This window comes from Lolium rigidum, chromosome 1 (genome assembly GCF_022539505.1).
Source record: "Lolium rigidum isolate FL_2022 chromosome 1, APGP_CSIRO_Lrig_0.1, whole genome shotgun sequence".
NCBI classification, from domain to species: Eukaryota; Viridiplantae; Streptophyta; class Magnoliopsida; order Poales; family Poaceae; genus Lolium; species Lolium rigidum.
Genome location: NC_061508.1, coordinates 332,727,359 through 332,745,292, shown reverse-complemented (window position 1 = coordinate 332,745,292; position 17,934 = coordinate 332,727,359). Strand labels below are relative to the sequence as shown.

Genomic DNA, 17,934 nt, shown 5'->3' with positions numbered 1-17,934 from the left:
GGTGCTCCGGCGGTCGACAGCGAGGTGCGCGACGACGTTGGCGAGGACGGGGAGTCTCCTGGTACTGGCGGCGTGGCGTGGGGAAGCTCCAATCGACGGCGAGGATCTCCGGGTACTGGCGGGCTCCGGATCCAAATTGGGGCTGCTCCGGCGAGATGGTGACTAATTTACTGGTCGAGGAGAGGCAGAGATGGGAGGAGAAGCGGTGAGTGTGAAGAGTTGGGGTGCGGGAGTGCTCAATTTATAGAGGGGAGGAGGTGCTGCGGGTGCCCGTGGAGGTCAAGCATGGCGCGGCGGTTCTGGTGCTCGAAGGGCCAAGGAGAGGACGGCGTGGTGTAGGCGGCATCATGGCGATGCTCAACGGCTAGCTGGCGCAAAGAAAAGGTGAGGTGATCGCTCGAGATCATGTCGCGTCTGTCTCGCATACTGGCGGCAAAGATTTGAGGAGGACGACGGCGATGGCGCACGCGCAGGTGCTTGAGCATGTCTACGCGCTAGCTGGAGAGGTGGCGATGCGCTAGGCTGCGGCGGAGAGCTAGGGGAGGACGGAGGCGATGGGTCGAGCCCATGCTCTGGCGCGTCCAGTGCGCGCTCACCGCGCAGCTGGCATGGTTCTGGGTGTTCTGGGCGCGTGCTGGCCTGGCCAATGCCAGCCTCGCGCGAGCCAGGGCCGTGCATGGTGCTCATCAGTGATGCCAGGGGAGTGTACTGGACATGGTTAAAGTGAGAGAGGAGGAGCAGAGGGAGGGGTGGCATGCTGGCCGGCATGGTGCACGACATGGTGATGAAAGTGATCTCTCCAGGCTTTAATCAACATGAACAAGTACTGGCAGTGATGCAGGAGGTGTAGAGGAGCAATGATCAACAAAGATTGAAAGTGGTTTAGTCAAAAATCTGGTGGATAATAGAGTGTGTGTCAAATCTGAATTTATGCCTACCAGGTGTTCGACAGTATGGCCGCATGAAGAAAATGTTTGAATTTTGAAATTCTTTTTGGTGAAGTTGATTTGAATAATTAAAGGGGTAGAATGGTGGTGGTGGTGTGCAAATTGGTGCTGGTTTGCAAAGTTTCAAATAACAGTTGAATATCATAACAGTTGAATATCATAGAGTCATCATTTATTACAACACATAATCGTCTTACAACAATAGATCATATGATCCAATATGACACAAATAGTTGATCTAATGATCAACAACACAATACGTAGCGGAAGCGAAGTAGTAGTGGACTATCTATTCCACAGGCAACGCTTGACGTTAGAAGATGCTCCTAGTTATCGTAGACGTCCTGTTGTCCGTCGTCTTGATACTGTTGCTCCTCTTCATAGTCTGGCATTTGAATAGCCAGGGACACAGCCATGAGTACTTTAAAGTACTCGCAAACTAATACTAATGTAATTACTTATCAATTGTAATAAGGGCCGAGACTGAGTGCCATTCTTACGTGGAAGCAGCACGTGATCGAGCGAGCAGGTTCTTAATTGAATCAAATCAAGCATACAGAATCTTCCAAGAAGTAGCACAGGTCATCAATTAGCAAAATTCTACGTAACTTGAATTGAAGCAGTGGTAGCTCTTTTTTTTTAGCAAATGAAGAAGTGGTAGCTCGGTCATCTTCCATGTACTATAACAGGTAAACAGCCCAACGTTTGAAAGATACGATCTAGGTAGCCCATTTACTGACGAACCGAGGACCCATTTACTATGGCAAATGCGCAAATCCCAGGCCCAATTACTTATCAATTGTAATAAGGAATGTTCGTACCTTATCGCTCGTTCGGCCCCTACAAATACAAGCCGAATGGGGGTTTCAGTCTCGGCCCGAAAACTTTTTTTCAGTTCTGACTACTTTACGGTCGCTGATCGGCGCCGATTTGCGAACCAAACCCGTAAACCAATGGTTAATTTTTGGTTTTGTTCTTTTTACGGGCTCTGCTATACAGGCTCTGCTAGAGATGCTCTTAGAGCCACCCATCAACCTAGATGGGTTGTCGTTGCCGCTTGGGAGATGGCCATCACCGTTTGGGGGACTTGAAAGTTGAGGGGCTCTATGTGTCTATGTGCCTAGCAATGACCTTGTTGGAGGCATTGTTTTAAGAGCGGGGACTATCTTCAGGGTGAAAATCTAAGATCTCTGATCGGACGACGACGGTGTTTTGAGCACTGTTCTCTTCTTGGAGACGTCGTTTTTTGGAGAGTCTGTATTTCAGGTGTTGTCTTGAAGGTGGATGTATTGCTGTTGTTAGGCCCGAGATGCTATAGCGGGACTTTTATTTCTTAGTTTTCTTTTCTTTTTTTGGCTGTGTGCGTCCGTAGTGCTATTAGGGTGGTGCGTTATTGCAGAAGCTGAATGTAATTGGTATCTTTTTGATATTATTATATTCCCTTTATCGAAAAAAATGTGGCTATGTGCCGCTGATTTACAAATCAAGAAAGGCTCCCTAGAAGCACCAGCTAAGCTGGTCCAGCTTAACTCCGCAAAGACCAAGCTTATTCAACCGTTAGGTTAGACTGACATGGCGACCTGGAGGGAGCGTACAAGTATCAACGAATGTAGAGGTTTAAGTTCCCAATGTTTTGCACAGGCACAGCTGCAGTTGTAGGCAGCACACAGCACACTCGTCTGAGCTCCACACTCTTCAGAATAAGCTGTTTTGGTTGAACATGAAGCAAGGTGGGTGGGTTTCAGTGTGACAGCATGAACGAAAACTGGTAGCAAATGGCAGCATATGTTCAGAATGTTCAATGCCTTCCACTGTATTTTTTTTCCTTTGAGAAAAACAAAAAACTTGGCGCATACATGCATTGACAGAGAAAAGAAAAAAAAAGTTTATGTAAAAGCATAGAGATAGGCGACCCACCCACGTACCAATACGTCCTCCGCTTTGATTCAAGAGCCTTTCGAAATCATCTTTCTGTTCTTGCTTCTTTGGCCAACTAGATTATCTCCTACCCAGGCCTGCAATTTAGAGCATTCCACCGGCGCACCCCATATAAGCACCGGTAGGGACGTCGGCACTGTCGTATGGAGGGGCCGGCATAATATCCTCTATTTCACTATTTGGGGATGTTGTTCTCACACCGACGATCCCATACAGCGACCGGCTAGCATGTTTTGACCAAAAATTTGGTGCCGGCACTCCCAATCGAAGCCCTTAACATAGGGATTCTTTCGGGAGTGTTGGCGCTTCTATGGGGCTCCAAAACATGCCGGCGCTTTTTGAGAAGCGCCAGTACGGATGCTTTCTCTCGCTAGAATTCCAATAGAACTATTAGGAGCTGTATTAGGAGGGCCGGTGGAGATGCTCTTACAAGAGTTTCTGCAGCCCTGCCATCTCAATTAGTTTATGACTACTTCACCTCCTCGGCTGCAAAAAAAACATTTCACAGCTACACATTTATGATGGAAGAAATGCACTGTGAACATATGCAATAGCAGCAGTTGCAGGAGGAGACACTGAACAGGTGATAGGCTCTCTTCAGATAGTTGCACAAAAAGGCTAAATTTTTCATTTTTTTAGGTGCGCAAATGCGGACATGACCGCACACTCAAATATATAGCTCGCGAACTTCTAGAATTGCAGAGACCAGTGGTAAATACACGACTACAGATACAGTGTTTAAAATCACGTCTAAGAAACAAGCAGTCACACTTAAAAGAAAAGTAAAAGGCTATTCTCTTTGATGAGAATGGCTAGTCCATCGTAGTCTCGATGATGATATCCACGACCCAACATTTTCAAACTTCCTGGAAATATCTCTCCTTGACTAGTTCTCCAACTACGCCTGAAGCTTCAAGTGGGAAAAGGACCACATGGTGTATGTGGTGAGCAACCTAAACAAACAAATATCAAAAAAATTAAAAAAGTTGGAAAAGGACCGCCAAATAAATTGCTTGACTGACTCTGCTCCTCCACAGAGTCCTGCTGTGCGTTGTCCAAGGCAACTCGTCCACTTCTTTTCTTCCATATCGGAACCCAGTTCCATAGTTCGTTACAGCAATGGATTCCCTTCCTATACACATAATCATCTCTCTTGTCTGTTGGTCATTTTGTTTATTGCCATTCTCTGCATCATCCGACAGCCGCCTTCTTCCCGGCAAGCCGCTTTCTGCTGCCACCACCATCATCTCCGACGACGGCACTTTTTTCCTGGGATTCTTCTCCCCATCCAGCTCCAGCTCCAGCACAAAACATTACTACGTCGGCATATGGTACAAGAACACACACAGGGACAACGTTGTGTGGGTTGCCAACCGTGCCATACCAATCGCCGATCCTTCTTCTGCAACACTCACCTTGACCAACAGATCCAATCTCGCCTTGTCAGACACCAACGGCCATCTTCTCTGGATGACAAACGTCAGCACCACGAGCAGTTCATCGCCAGAGGCAACTGGTGGAGAAGCCACTCTTGAAAACAGCGGGAATTTAATCATTCGGTCATCACAGGGCAACATCTTATGGCAAAGCTTTGATTACCCGACCGACACACTCCTTCCACACATGAATCTCAGAATCAACCACAAGACGCATGCACTACAACAGCTCATCTCTTGGAGAAACCCCCAAGACCCATCACCGGGCAACTTCTCGTACGGTGCAGACCCTGGTGAGTTTCTGCAGCGTTTTATATGGAATGGGTCAAGGCCATACCGGCGCAGTCCAGTATGGAATAACTATTTGGTAGTCGGGCCATACCTCGAGAGTATCAAGTCCACACTTTACTTTACACTGCAACATATAGATGATGAGGTCTACATTTCCTTTGGGCTACCAGTGCCAAGTGTGTCCTCATCGGTGCTAGTGTTAGTGAAGATGGACTACTCAGGCAAGGTAAGGATAATAATCTGGAATAGCAACATGTCCAAATGGACTGACCTGCAGTCAGAACCTAACCAGGAATGCAACAAATTTGGATATTGTGGTCCATTTGGTTACTGCGATAACACACAGCCTATTGTGACGTGCAAGTGTCTTGATGGCTTTGAGCCAAACAACAAACAGGATTGGACCGCAAGTAGGTTTTCGCAGGGATGCCGCCGGATGGAAGCACTAGTATGTGATCAAGGAGATGGCTTCTTAAATTTGTCAACCATGAAGGTTCCCGACAAGTTCTTATATGTCAAGAATAGAAGCTTCAATGAATGCAGAGCAGAATGTACCAGCAACTGCTCCTGTATGGCGTATGCTTACGCCAATATGAGCGCCAAGGCTATCAATGGGGATGAAACAAGGTGCCTATTATGGATGGGAGATTTGGTTGACACAGAGAAGCTCAGTGGACAAGGGGAAAACCTCTATATTCGGGTTAACAGATTGAGTGGTATAGTCTACTATTTGTGTTTCTCTGCTTCCCTTTGTAGATATATTCATTCATTTTGCAGGTCCAGTGGAGTTCACATCTATCCCCCTTAGTCATATCTACAATGTCAGAGTACAAACAGGGTTTAGAAAATTAGTGCTAGGCAAATATTAGAGGGTAATTAAATACTTGGTAATAATGCCGTTATGATGGATCAGTTTGGCGCACAAGCATATATGCCGCCTGTGGATACAATCCGGTTTATACGCAAAGACAATAGCTTATCCAATTGGAAGGTGCAGATTAGCAGCCACTAGATGCAGACTAGGATAATGAGCATGCAGGGGTTGGCAATAATCCAGATCAAGCGTTACCTTTTCATAAAGTTAGTATGCAAAGCACTTCAATCTGAATCATCATTCATAAAGGAACAAATTCTAATATATTTCAGACACCTGATGTGTTTGGAAACAAACGGTCAGCACAGTTCTTCCAATGATAATATATCCAATCCAAGTCAATATGCACGAAGCGAGAGCATCCTAATCTTAACACTTAAAAATTTGAGTCCTATTTATTTTCTGTTTCTAGATGTTCCTTCATAAATTCCAAGTCAATATACAAAATTTCAGACATGTAGAAGGAAACCTTCACGTTCAGGCTTAAGTTGTCCAGACCATGTGTTTATATAGTATAAACAACTTGGGCATGTCAACCATCCCATCCAGACCATAAAAACTTGTTCTGCAGGATTTTAAGTTTAAGTATGAAGCGATGTTTTGTGTATCAGAAATGCTACCATACTCGTGATTCAATTGTTTATGTGAGAAATAAATTGCCTGCCTGTTCAGACAATGTGTGTGTAACTCACCTTGTAATAAATTTGGCTTGTAAATTTAATTATAAGAAACACGATTGCTTTACATAGTGAATTTTGGCAGATAAAAACTGGAGTGGCAATGTACTGAAGATTGCATTGCCGGTTGTGTCAAGTTTACTCATAATCATATGTGCGTGCCTTGTTTGGATCTGCAAGAGCGGAGGTAAAAAATGGTTCCCTACTTTTCTCAGTGTATTCTCCTTAGGCATGCTTCTGTATGCCAATGCTATTCCATATTTTCATGTGCTGTGTTCCTTTAATCCGTTTAAGAAATTTAATAATGTTCCTGATAGGCAAACGAAGAAACAAGGAAATTTGGAAGAAGATGATGTCAGGTACTTCAATTACTGCAGCTGAACTTCGTGATGGAAACTTAAAGTATCCTTTTATTAGCTTCAGAGAGATTGTACTCGCAACAAACAATTTCTCTAACTCTAACATGCTTGGACATGGAGGTTTTGGAAGTGTTTACAAGGTAACGTGAATTCTTTTCTTATAGAACATAGTTATATTTCTATCTTGTTGATCTAAAGTATGTAGTTGTCCAGGGGATATTAGGAGATGAAGAAATTGCTGTGAAAAGGCTTAGTAAGGGCTCTGGCCAGGGGGCACTGGAGTTCAGAAATGAAGTAATACTCATTGCGAAGTTGCAGCACCAAAACTTGGTTAGACTTCTCGGGTTCTGCATCCATGGAGATGAGAAACTATTGATATATGAATACTTAACTAACAAGAGTCTGGATGCCTTCCTTTTCGGTATGTACTACTTACGCCTTGCCAAATTTTTGTAAGTAAAGAAATCAACCAGGATGACTGATGTTATCTCCCAGTTGATGCTATTGTTAGCAGATGCTACAAGAAAATCAATATTTGGTTGGCCAATAAGATTCGAAATAATCAAAGGGGTAGCTAGGGGGCTTCTTTATCTTCATCAAGATTCAAGGTTGAAGATAATTCATAGGGATCTCAAAGCAAGTAACATACTGCTAGATGCTGAAATGAGCCCTAAGATATCTGATTTTGGTATGGCGAGGATATTTGATGGCAATCAGCAACAAGGAAACACCAACCGCGTTGTTGGCACATAGTAAGTGATATAATGCATTACTGAACTATATATATTATTCTTGTGCTTGAACAAAAAAATAAGTTCTGTGTCCATTAACTGGGAAGTGTTTGAAACAGCGGTTACATGTCGCCAGAATATGCTTTGGAAGGTGTGTTTTCTAGCAAGTCTGATGTATATAGCTTTGGAGTTTTACTTCTAGAGATTGTGAGTGGCTCAAAGATCAGCTCTATGCACCTAAAAGCGGACTTCCCCAACATTATAGCCTATGTAAGTATTATGACATAACCTATTTTCTCTAAAGTATAATAAGTATATGTACCTTGAGACGGATAGATATGATGGATGCAGGCATGGAGCTTATGGAAGGATGGGAGCACAAAGGATTTTGTTGACTCATCAATTGTGGAGAGCTATTCACTTAATGAAACTTCACGATGCATCCATATCGGACTCTTGTGTGTTCAGAACAGCCCAAATGCGCGGCCACTCATGTCATCAATCGTGTCCTTCCTGGAGAATGGAGATATATCACTTCCACATCCAACACAGCCAATATATTTTGCAGGAAACAACTATGAAACTGATGGAGCAGCACAGGATACCGTAAATTCTGCAGATAACATGAGCATTACAGTGCTAGAGGGGCGCTAGTACCTAGCAATCTATTTTCAGCATATGCCCATTTGTAGTTTTGACTAACCATATGAAGCAAAAGATACCGGTATTTGATTTGGAGAACATGTAGCCCTATTATAATGTACATAATGTATTTCAACTCCAGTAACTCCTGTAGCAAATGGGAGAATCTACGTTTCTTATCAAGGACCCTTATTAGTGGCTGAGCTTCATGTGAACAGCAGGAGAGGTTGGCCTCAAAGAGGTTTCAGATCAAGCATAAAAGCGGATGCATAATTAGTAGATCTCGCTGTATTTTCTTGTGTTTAGCAACACATGGGAGGGCAGGCCTCTACAGCACTTTAAAAATAATAATAACCCGAGATTGAGTCCATATGAAAACTTGAACCTGGGTGGCTGGGTTGTACATCCACTCCCATAACCAAATGAAGTATATGCAATTTCAAATTAAACCAGCATCATTAGTCTAGAATAATAAATTTCAGACTGTTCACCGATAAAACAACAAATATGCAATTTTTACCTACAAAAAATGCATCTTGACACATTGTTTCAGATTGCTAAAGCATACAACACCCAAGTGTATTTAGTCGAAAACAGTAAATTTCCTCTAAGATAACAAGAGAAGAAGGATACCAATAACATGCAAAGTATTTGCCCAAAGTAACTAGATTGACAACTGGCTGGGTTACCTGCTGCTTATTTAATTATTATATGGTTAAGGTGTTTGCCATCCCTCTTGTCCCATGCCTTGGTAGGCAACACACACTTCTTAACGGAAAGTAGAAACTTCTGTAGAAGAATATGAACTTTTCGGTGGTCCTTCAGTGTTTCAGAAAGAAAGTGGAGACCAGAGAGCAACAAATTTAAACCAGAGAGCAACAAATTTAAACCAGCCACTAGCCAGTTTCTTTCAGACATTTTGACAAACACCTTGTACACGCACTCGAACTTGTACCTGTCCTCCCTCTTCCGCGCATCGTCAAAGGCACTTTGACTCAAGATTTCGTTAACAATGCTCGTGGTTTCCCTATCCGTTCGCGCCGCGTAAGAATGGCTCCATTCACATTTAAAGCACACATGCTGGAGAAAATAGAGCACGCACCTTTGAAGCTCAAGGTTTATCCATCCCCTCGTAAGGTACATCCATCGCCGCGGCCGCCTGGACTGCTTCGACGGCCCCGAGACCATGCCCTCCTCCCGTCAACCGAACAACCTCCCTGCCGCTGTTCCTGGACGACACTCGGAAGTGGGAAGAGATGGCCTGCAGCCTGCAGGACGGAGACGATGAGTTGTTCCATCTCCACCTTGTCCACATCGGCCAGACGCATACCTTGGATGCCTCCAGAGCTGGAGCGCCTTGTGCTGGATCTACAATAAGAAGCAAGAATACCACCGGATTCAAGTGCACATCTTTGATTATTTCGAACTCCTTTACCTGAACAAACACCACAAACAAACAAGATGCCTACGAGTAATTTTGTGCTCGAACAGAAAAAACTTGTCTGCCAAAAGATGAACACAATGTCACAAACACAGCTTTGCGATTTTATATTTTGCGGAAAACAGATTTCCTATTGTGACGATATATCATTAGTGACACTGTATTCACCCAAATTCCATCAGCAAGCGGGCGCATGATTCTCACATATTATATCGTTACAACACACAAGTGAACATTTCACTAAACCTCTGTTGATAAGATGCCTATACTTCCCCCAACTGCAAATAGAACATACAAGGCTTAATATGCATGATAAGCACTGATCACGTCTTTTACAAAATGATCATAGAACCTTTGTTCAAACACTACACAGAGCTAACCGATCACATGGAGGTAGCAGGGTCTAGAACCACTGGTACACACAACATAAAGTTCAGTTATAATTTGCATACCTAATCTCATATAAATCAGCCAAGCAGCCTCCATGATGAACCACTATAGCTCAAAACTTAGAAGGATGTATACATCAGCTAGAAAAAAGCGAGAACCAGAATTCTAGCATACATACCAAGCCTGTTGCTCCATAGCACGAACAATTTACTGCTATAGAGGCAGGGGCTGTCTCATATTGATGTCACATGAGCAATGATTGTAAATCTGCGTACAACGGCACATATGGCAGATATGGTGGATTGCCATCTTTGAGATTGCGGATCACTTTCACTTTTTGATTATCCATATTATAACGCATGAATGAGGTATCCCAACCTCCAGTGAAGAAGATCGAGTTACACTGCGGATGAAACCCAACCCACTTAAAATCCCAATCAAGGGTAACATCTATCCCTCCAAATACATATGAAGTTCCAACGGTGTGCTTCAGTATCCATTCTTTGCTTTCATCGTTCCCGAGAACATATACTTGTAGCCGAACTATAGCATTGTAATCATCTCTATAGAAATTGGCATAGTGCAAGCAGCCCTGTGACCCCTGAATAAAACCCTCAATCAGACCACCACCAGGGACACCGAAGTTGGTCCATGTTTCCCCCTCCGTGTCCACTGCAGCTAGACATTTGGACAACCCACTGCCAATGGCGTGAAAATACAGACGGTTGTGAAGAAAGACAGTGTCTGCTGAGGTACGATCATAATAAGGGAGCATGATATGTTGGTTCCATCTCTCTTTCTTATGGATCCATCCTCCGGTTTCAGACGAATACACTGCCACTCCAGCCAGGCCAGGGGAAGGGCCCCAGCTATCATGATCCTCCAACAACTCAAACACATGAAAATGCGACGATTGGGTCGGATCGAAGCCCAAACGTGCGATGAGCACATTGTCGGTGGCCTGGCCGGAGGTCGGCAACACGACCCACTTCTCTGTGGCTGGATTGCAAACAATGTAGCTGAATTCTCCAATCTTGGTGGAGACGCCATACCAGCGGCAGAGGAAGAGGCCATTGCAGCAGTCCAAGACATCAACACTCCTGTACTTGGGCAGGAACGCGACAGAGGTTGAGGTCAGAGGGCAGGGGCTCCCCGAGACACTGGTGAGGAGGATAGACGGCACCAAAAAGGACTCCGGGCTGCTGCTGGTGAAACCTTTGTTGTACAAGAACCCGGCGAGCGTTTGCGGGAGCTTCTTGCGGTGGTCGGGGTGGTCGATGAGGCCGAGCCAGTGCTTGGAGACGCACCTGAAGCGGCAGAGCGATTTCGCGGGCACGCGCGGGAGGATCTCCAGGAGGAGGTCGTCGGTGAGCCTCTCGGCTGCCGTCCCGCTGGAGGACGCAGAGCAGTATCTGCACAGACACAGATGGAGGGGAGGTCAGGCAATCCGTAAAAAGAGGAAGCTGGCTATGATGGATGGTGATTTCTGCTCTGCGTACCGGGCACGGGTTGAAGCGCGGCCTTCCACCGGCGGAAGCGACCGATCCGCCGGGATCGACATGGCGGCGGCGGCGGAAGAAGGAGGTGGTGCGGCGGCACCGTCGAACCAAGAGGAAAGGTAGTGAACGTGGGCTACAGGGCTTGGTGACTTTTGCATTTGCAGTGTTGGGCCGTCAGTGCGTCACTAAATGGGCTAACTTCAGGCGTTGGCCACGGCTGCCACCTACGGCTAAGGCTTCATGGCCCTTGCATTTCCAGTGTTGGGCCGACAAATGAGTAGGAATGTCGTCCAACCTCAGAAACGAGACCAACTGAAGCACATCCCATCTGTAGGCTGCTGCTTCTCTGCTGAACCAAAAATCAGATCGGTGGAGCATGGAGCGCCCTTTTCACCGCAACGACTCAGCACTCAGCAGGGCAATCAGGGCTTACGTGGGGCTGCCTCCAGCCTGGCGCGCACAGGGCATGTTCCGTGGCGTGGGCGAGCCGGGAGCGTGAGGCAGCCTGGCGTCACGCACGCACGCACGAACCACTCTCCCGCAGGCCCGTCGCTGCATCCAGGCGAGCGTGACCGACCGACTCGGCTCTCGCGCAGCTTCTTTCCCTCGCTGCCTCCACGCGCGCACAGGCCGGGCTCTGCTCTCGTGACGCGGTCTCTCCCGCCGCGCTGACCCATCGAATCGCGACTTCCTAATCACGCTCACGCCATGGATTGACAAAAGTAAAAGAAACTCACGGATTGACAAAAGTACAAGGGAGTGCCTGCAGGTGGGTTATCCTCCGCGCAGCCGGCATGACGGACGGAGATCGGATCGACAAAGCACGTACAGGCCGCGGCGAGATGGAGCCGGCGGCAGAGTAAGGCTCCGCTCCTCTCCTCTCCTCTCCTCGACGAGTAAAGAGTCAAAGTCTAAGTCATAGTCACACGCGCTAACCGCACGCGGACTACGGCGACACCCTTGTACTTATAGACGCAAGATGAGGCTGTGTGTTTGGAGCTAGGTTCGAATTTTCAGAGAGGGAGGACCGGAGGAGTACGCGGAGCGGCGGGAAGGAGATGAGGCTCGGCCGAAATTTCGCTGCTCGGTTTTGATGCCTCTAGCGATGCCTAGATGGACCGCTGCGATTAACCTATGCGCCCAGCAGGATCGATGACATGGAGGGTAGGCCGACCTGTTCTACCAATCAAATCAAGTACCTATTATTTCTTCCTTCTCTACCAATCGGTAATCACGCCCAGTATTAATGGAGACAGATTGACGGTTGGTTCCAATGTTAGCGGAAGCCCACGCGCCAAAGCTAATTAATTCCTCTTCTAGACTTTGGCATCACAGGTAATCCATCAGCGACAACTCCTACTCTCGCAAAAATTCGCAGTCTCCCTCATTCTTGTCCTTGCCTTCACGGCAGCAGCCGTCGTCGGGTGCGTGGTGCTGTACGACGGGCAGGGTAAGCTGGACGCCCCTGTCGCGCTCGTCGCCAGAACCACCTACGCCGCCTCGCCACAGCCCAGCACAAGCGCTCACAACATCTCCAACCTCGACCTCTTCGCTCACAGAGGATTCGCTCCAGCCGAGCCATCGCCAACTCCTCTGGTAGCCAACTCCTCTCGTAACATAATCCCTTCACTTGTTGAACCAAACACGTCCTAGCTAAATATGGCCATGCAGATGGATGGTTGGTTGCAGGCAGGCCGATCAGCGCGCAGTAAGCTAATCAGCCGTGCCATGCGGCCAGCAGTACGTGCATAAAGGTGCTCGGTTTGCTAGCTGACCGATCGGCAGATAGCTGATCAAGTCCTAGATTTGAATTTTTTTTGAAATCATGTAACATCTGTAAAAATGATGAATAAAAAAGTCATATTATTTTTAAAAATCGCAGTAAATTAGATTTGACACGGATGCACTCTGTGCATGATAAAATTTTCAGCAATCGAAATTAGACTTGCGAGTCGAGCCCGATGGGTTGAACCTAGCTAGTATTGGCTATACAATATCCCCGGCTCGATCAACTTCCCAAGAGAGCAAATAACATGTACCTTGGCTGATCGGGATGGAGCCGTAAGGCACACCATGCTGTCCCAGCTCGAAAATGGGTTCAAATTTCCCAGTCGTCTCCAGCAGCTGAACATAGTGTGCCTGGGCACGTACCAGGAGGTGGCACAACTCGGTGTTTATTTAGATTACTTTTCAAATCTCACATACTAAACTATGTAGCTAGTTAGGATATAAAACTTCAAATTTTGCCATGACCTGTACTATAATCGGGCATTCCAAGCACACCACAAAAATAAAGGAACAACATAAAGTGCATCACTGTCAAACATATCATGACATCAAAACTAACAGCAAACACACAAATCGCCACATAGATATAGCCAGCCCAGGTTCTCAAGTAACAAATGGCAACAAAAGAGTGCAGCATGGAGCTACGTGTCACCGACAAAAAGGAGACAACTCACAGCTAGTTCCCCTGTCAACAGACTCCTCACACATGGAGCTAGCTCATGCTCTCAACTTTCAACAACTACAAAACAGTGCAGCATGCAGCTACACATCACAACAGAGAAAACATGTATCAAGTCAGTGACTTTCCCTGTCAAAAAACTAAGTCAACAATTTGTTGCCGCCGCAAGACCACCAGCTACACCGCCGACGGCGGCAGCCAACTGCCAAGTGCATAATTGCCCCATCGAGGAGGTCGGTGAATCTGAGCAAACCAGTCAGCTTATCTACATGCCTAAACACCGGACATCCTTGCTTATCGACGACGCCGCGTGCCGTCTGCTGTTGGATTCCTGGACCAGGGTCATATCGATGACCAACACCATGCCAAGCAAGCTTGGCGTTCTCTAGCAGCTACACACATTAAGGAAATCCATACACGATTAGGCATTTGACTTAAAACAAGGAATAGATTGTATACATATAATAAACATAAAGAGTCAACAAATATGTTATTGCATCAACCACATGGTGCAGCACAAGTTCATACTCTAGCAAAAGAAGTAGCGGTATAGCAAAGCATTATCAACAAATATACTACTCATTATCTTCAGGTTTAGTTCAAATCTATGGTCCCACACAGATAAACAACTAGCCACAACAGCTAAATAGAACAATAAACCAACCAGGCAGAAGTAGAAGTAGGAAATGATACTATGTGCAAAATCGAAAACCAGCACCAACAAGCCACAACACAAGGGCTCTACTAACCAAACTCACTAATTCAACGGACCAGCACGCATTTATGGCGGAGTAAGAACCAAAAACTTACGGAGACCAGTCCATGATCATGAGCTTAGAGCAGAGTAGAAAAACTCAAGCTAGTGAGTTACCCGAGATGGATTGTAGCCGATGCTAATCGGGGGTTGCCGGGAGGGGCACCGTCCAATACCACCTGCTAGTGTATGGGTGCGCCGAGACCGGTGGTGGGCTCCAGTGGCACATCATTTTACCCGCAAACGCACACAAGCATCTTTTTTTTTCAAAACAAGGCTTTGTACCATCATATAAAGATGCTCGTTGGAACTAGAAGAAAAGAAACTCCCAGACAACTAAACCATTGACCACATATGAATGGTTACAAACTGCAGCAAGCACAACACAACTTTATATTGACTGAAACGAATATCCACCCAAAGCTTTTGATACAACAATCACAACAGAACTTTATATTGACTCGAAATGAATATCCACCCAAAGTTTTTGATACATGGCAACCAATAGGCAAATATATTTAAGACCACAAGTTAAAGACAGTGTTGCATACAACCATGGCCGAACTAAAAATCTGCAGCTCCCAGATTTCAAGTCTACCAGCACCAACAAGTGCAACCCAAAAAATACTATGAAGCTCCCAGATTTCAAGTAAATGGTACGCTTTTAATCCAAAAAGTTGCAAATCCCCATCTTAACCCCAGGAAGCATAAACAAAAAAAAAACTTAAAAGGACTCCCAGCAGCCTAGCCACAAAAGAAAGAAAATAGAAACAGTTCCTCTCCACTGCAGAAGAGCAAAAGGAAACGAGAATAGAAAGACTGAAGCTCTATTTCTTGTCCATAACAAATACCAAAATAATCCAGCTGAAGAACACTCTCTTGGCGTGACAATCAGCACTTCATATTAGAAGATAGTTCCGCTCTACTAAATGCAATTCCATAGGCAAAGCTAAGGAAAAAAACAATAAAACTGAACCTAAACCAAGCATCTTATTACATCCACATTGTGTTGAATAAAAAAAGAGCATAAAGCTCCAGATTTTGTTCGGTTGTGTGTCTCCAACTCTCCATCTGTCTTAGAGGCGACAATAACCATGTAAAGTTCATCAAGATATAGTATGACTTACATCAGCTGTGTTTTGGTAGATTTCGTTCAAGCAAATCCTCTTGCATGGGATCAATGTCTTCTTGCGGCAACTCATCAACCCTAGGGCTCCTAGTGTGGCTCCATCCGCAAGAGAACAATGAGCAATGCTATAATTAGAATGTTTGAAATGCGGACTGAACACCGTAAGCAAATAAATAAGTGCTTGGTTCACTCGGCGATTTATGCAATCGTGTAGGATATCCTCCTCGGGCAATCCTCTCCTTCGGTTATAAAATGCATCTCCGAGGCAAGGAAGGGAACTGTCGGTGACAAATACATAGGTACGAGGAAGAAAAAATTCGATTGACGCAACGAAGTAACAAACGAATTGTAACATACACAACTAGTCGTCAAGACATGCTAGACTAAAAATCTACCGAAACTTGTGAAATCGCACAAGGACACAACTTAGTAGGGGTTACTTCAAAAAATATGGGTAGACTACTACTTAGCTAGAAAGTAATGCCCGAGGTGAAGATAAAATCAAATGGAGCATACCGAAGCAAACAAAAGAGAATGCAGGACGCCGATGGCAGCGATAGGCTGCCGGAGCGGACGGAGGGCACCACGAGCAGGTGCTCTCGCAAACTCGTAATATTTGAGCGTCCATTGTTACGTACTTGGCTGCCGTAATGCCCGCCTCACCCCGCCTCTCCATGCCTCTCCGGGTCGGTCAACCATATCCATTATTGAACCAGCGGCGCTCCTCACTTCTCCCAGCTCTAGGTAGAGGTTCCTTGCCACCACAAGAACAACGATGCTTACTACATAGTTCCAAGCAGTTTCTAGGAAAACCAATTAAAAGTCTATAATACGGCCCAAAAAAGCTATTGTAAATTACCAACTTCTTTAGAGCACATTCTTCTGGCAAATGCAAACATACATATGGTCAAGATACTCTTAGTGAATGCGACTGAATGTTTATGATGGCAGGTAAATCAACAATCATACAGGGACTAATCCAAAGCGTGAATTTGTATTCTTAAAAGTACTAGATTCCCTCAACAAGCACACATTCGGAATAAATGAACCGCAACTACGCAAATCCTTAAAATCACATTCTTGTTACTCAAACATATATGTGCATTCTACTCCCCGCATCGAGTATAGAATGAATACTTATCATGGCCATGGATTCTCGCAATCATGTTGGATCCGGTCTAAAGCACAAATCCGTAAGATCATAAGATATTCTCAATGCAACAACCCAATTCACCAAAAGAGAAAGAAGATCACACATCAGGCAACCAAAACAAAACACCGAACCGAACGCCGGGCATGTAGTTCGAGGCACACATGTTGTACAAACTATGAACTTGCACATTTCAGCCAACTACTCAACTCCAATGTACTTGCAACACACACGATGAGACAATACCAAACCAAAGGTTGACAATACGTCGATGAAGTAAAAAAGTTGTCGAGCTAGTACCACTCATGAGCATTGACAGAGCCTTGGACAAAGGTATTGTCAGGTGAGAATAGGGACATATAGTAGTGCCCAAAAATAGAAAGTGCAATGCAGTAGTTGTTATTACGTATGTAGCCATCTAGACAGGTAAGAAAATGAGATGACATAATATAACCATTAAACTCCGAGTAGCTATCCAAAGACAAGTGCTATAGCCAAAGAAAGGCAATATCTAAGTGCCACATGTTCGTGATCCAACAATGAATAATGAAGCAACGTTGATAGTCCAAAGTTCACATCTAGCATATAATCGTGGCAACCTACAAAGTTCGAATCTCGGTAGACCCAAATGGATGAATCTTAAATTTCTCCGCCGATTACTTGTTTTATCTAATAGCCGTTTCCATCCATCGTTCGAATCTCACTCGTGGTTGTTCGCAATGGTAACTAAATGTGCGGATTTCCTGCCAAATGCTACTTCCAAAGAGGTGAATTAAATGCGAAGTGCTACTTCCAAAGAGGTGAATTAAACTTATTAACGAGAGGATTTTTTGCACGAGATACATTGTTTTCATCAAGCACGGGAACTAATGGTTTTTACCGACAAAAAATATGCATTATCGTATTATACACACTCTTTCATATTATATGTACCATTGGGGAGCGGTCTCAGCTAGTATGGATATAAATCGCTAGTACAACAACTAGAGAGCTACCTCAAAATTTAGAGAACTTGGTGATGTTTTCTGCATTGTGTCCACATTAACGAGGAAAAGGAAACAACTTTTTGCAAGAATACAAGCAACAGATTAGATATTACTGTGCAACTCAAGTGAGCATATTGTGATGGAAAAGAACTCCATAACAAAACACAAGAAAAATAACTAACTGCAAATTACATGTAGCTTGAATCTAATGGCTCCTGGTCAG

The 17,934-nt window shown here is 45.0% G+C and overlaps 1 protein-coding gene across 3 annotated transcripts; it reads left to right on the top strand.

Moving 5' to 3' along the window:
• Positions 1–3,925: 3,925 nt before the first annotated feature.
• On the top strand, positions 3,926–8,078 carry LOC124699932 (G-type lectin S-receptor-like serine/threonine-protein kinase B120). Of its 3 annotated transcripts, XM_047232163.1 has the most exons (8): positions 3,926–5,328; positions 6,249–6,350; positions 6,481–6,522; positions 6,643–6,662; positions 6,736–6,943; positions 7,034–7,274; positions 7,373–7,523; positions 7,605–8,078. In XM_047232163.1, the coding sequence occupies exons 1-8, from the start codon at positions 4,005–4,007 to the stop codon at positions 7,905–7,907; spliced, it is 2,391 nt and encodes a 796-aa protein (XP_047088119.1). In that variant the 5' UTR covers positions 3,926–4,004; the 3' UTR covers positions 7,908–8,078. The 3 variants fall into 3 exon arrangements, with proteins under 3 accessions (XP_047088119.1, XP_047088112.1, XP_047088108.1); XM_047232156.1 differs by having other exon boundaries at positions 6,481–6,662; positions 7,037–7,274; XM_047232152.1 differs by having other exon boundaries at positions 6,481–6,662.
• Positions 8,079–17,934: the final 9,856 nt, after the last annotated feature.

Bases quoted from the DNA above. Each gene is read 5' to 3' on its own strand.
- LOC124699932 (XM_047232152.1), top strand. From the start codon at position 4,005: ATGGATTCCCTTCCTATACACATAATCATCTCTCTTGTCTGTTGGTCA. The intron at 6,663-6,735 runs GTAACGTGAATT...GTAGTTGTCCAG, and splicing joins GTTTTGGAAGTGTTTACAAG to GGGATATTAGGAGATGAAGA. The intron at 6,944-7,033 runs GTATGTACTACT...TGCTATTGTTAG, and splicing joins TCTGGATGCCTTCCTTTTCG to CAGATGCTACAAGAAAATCA.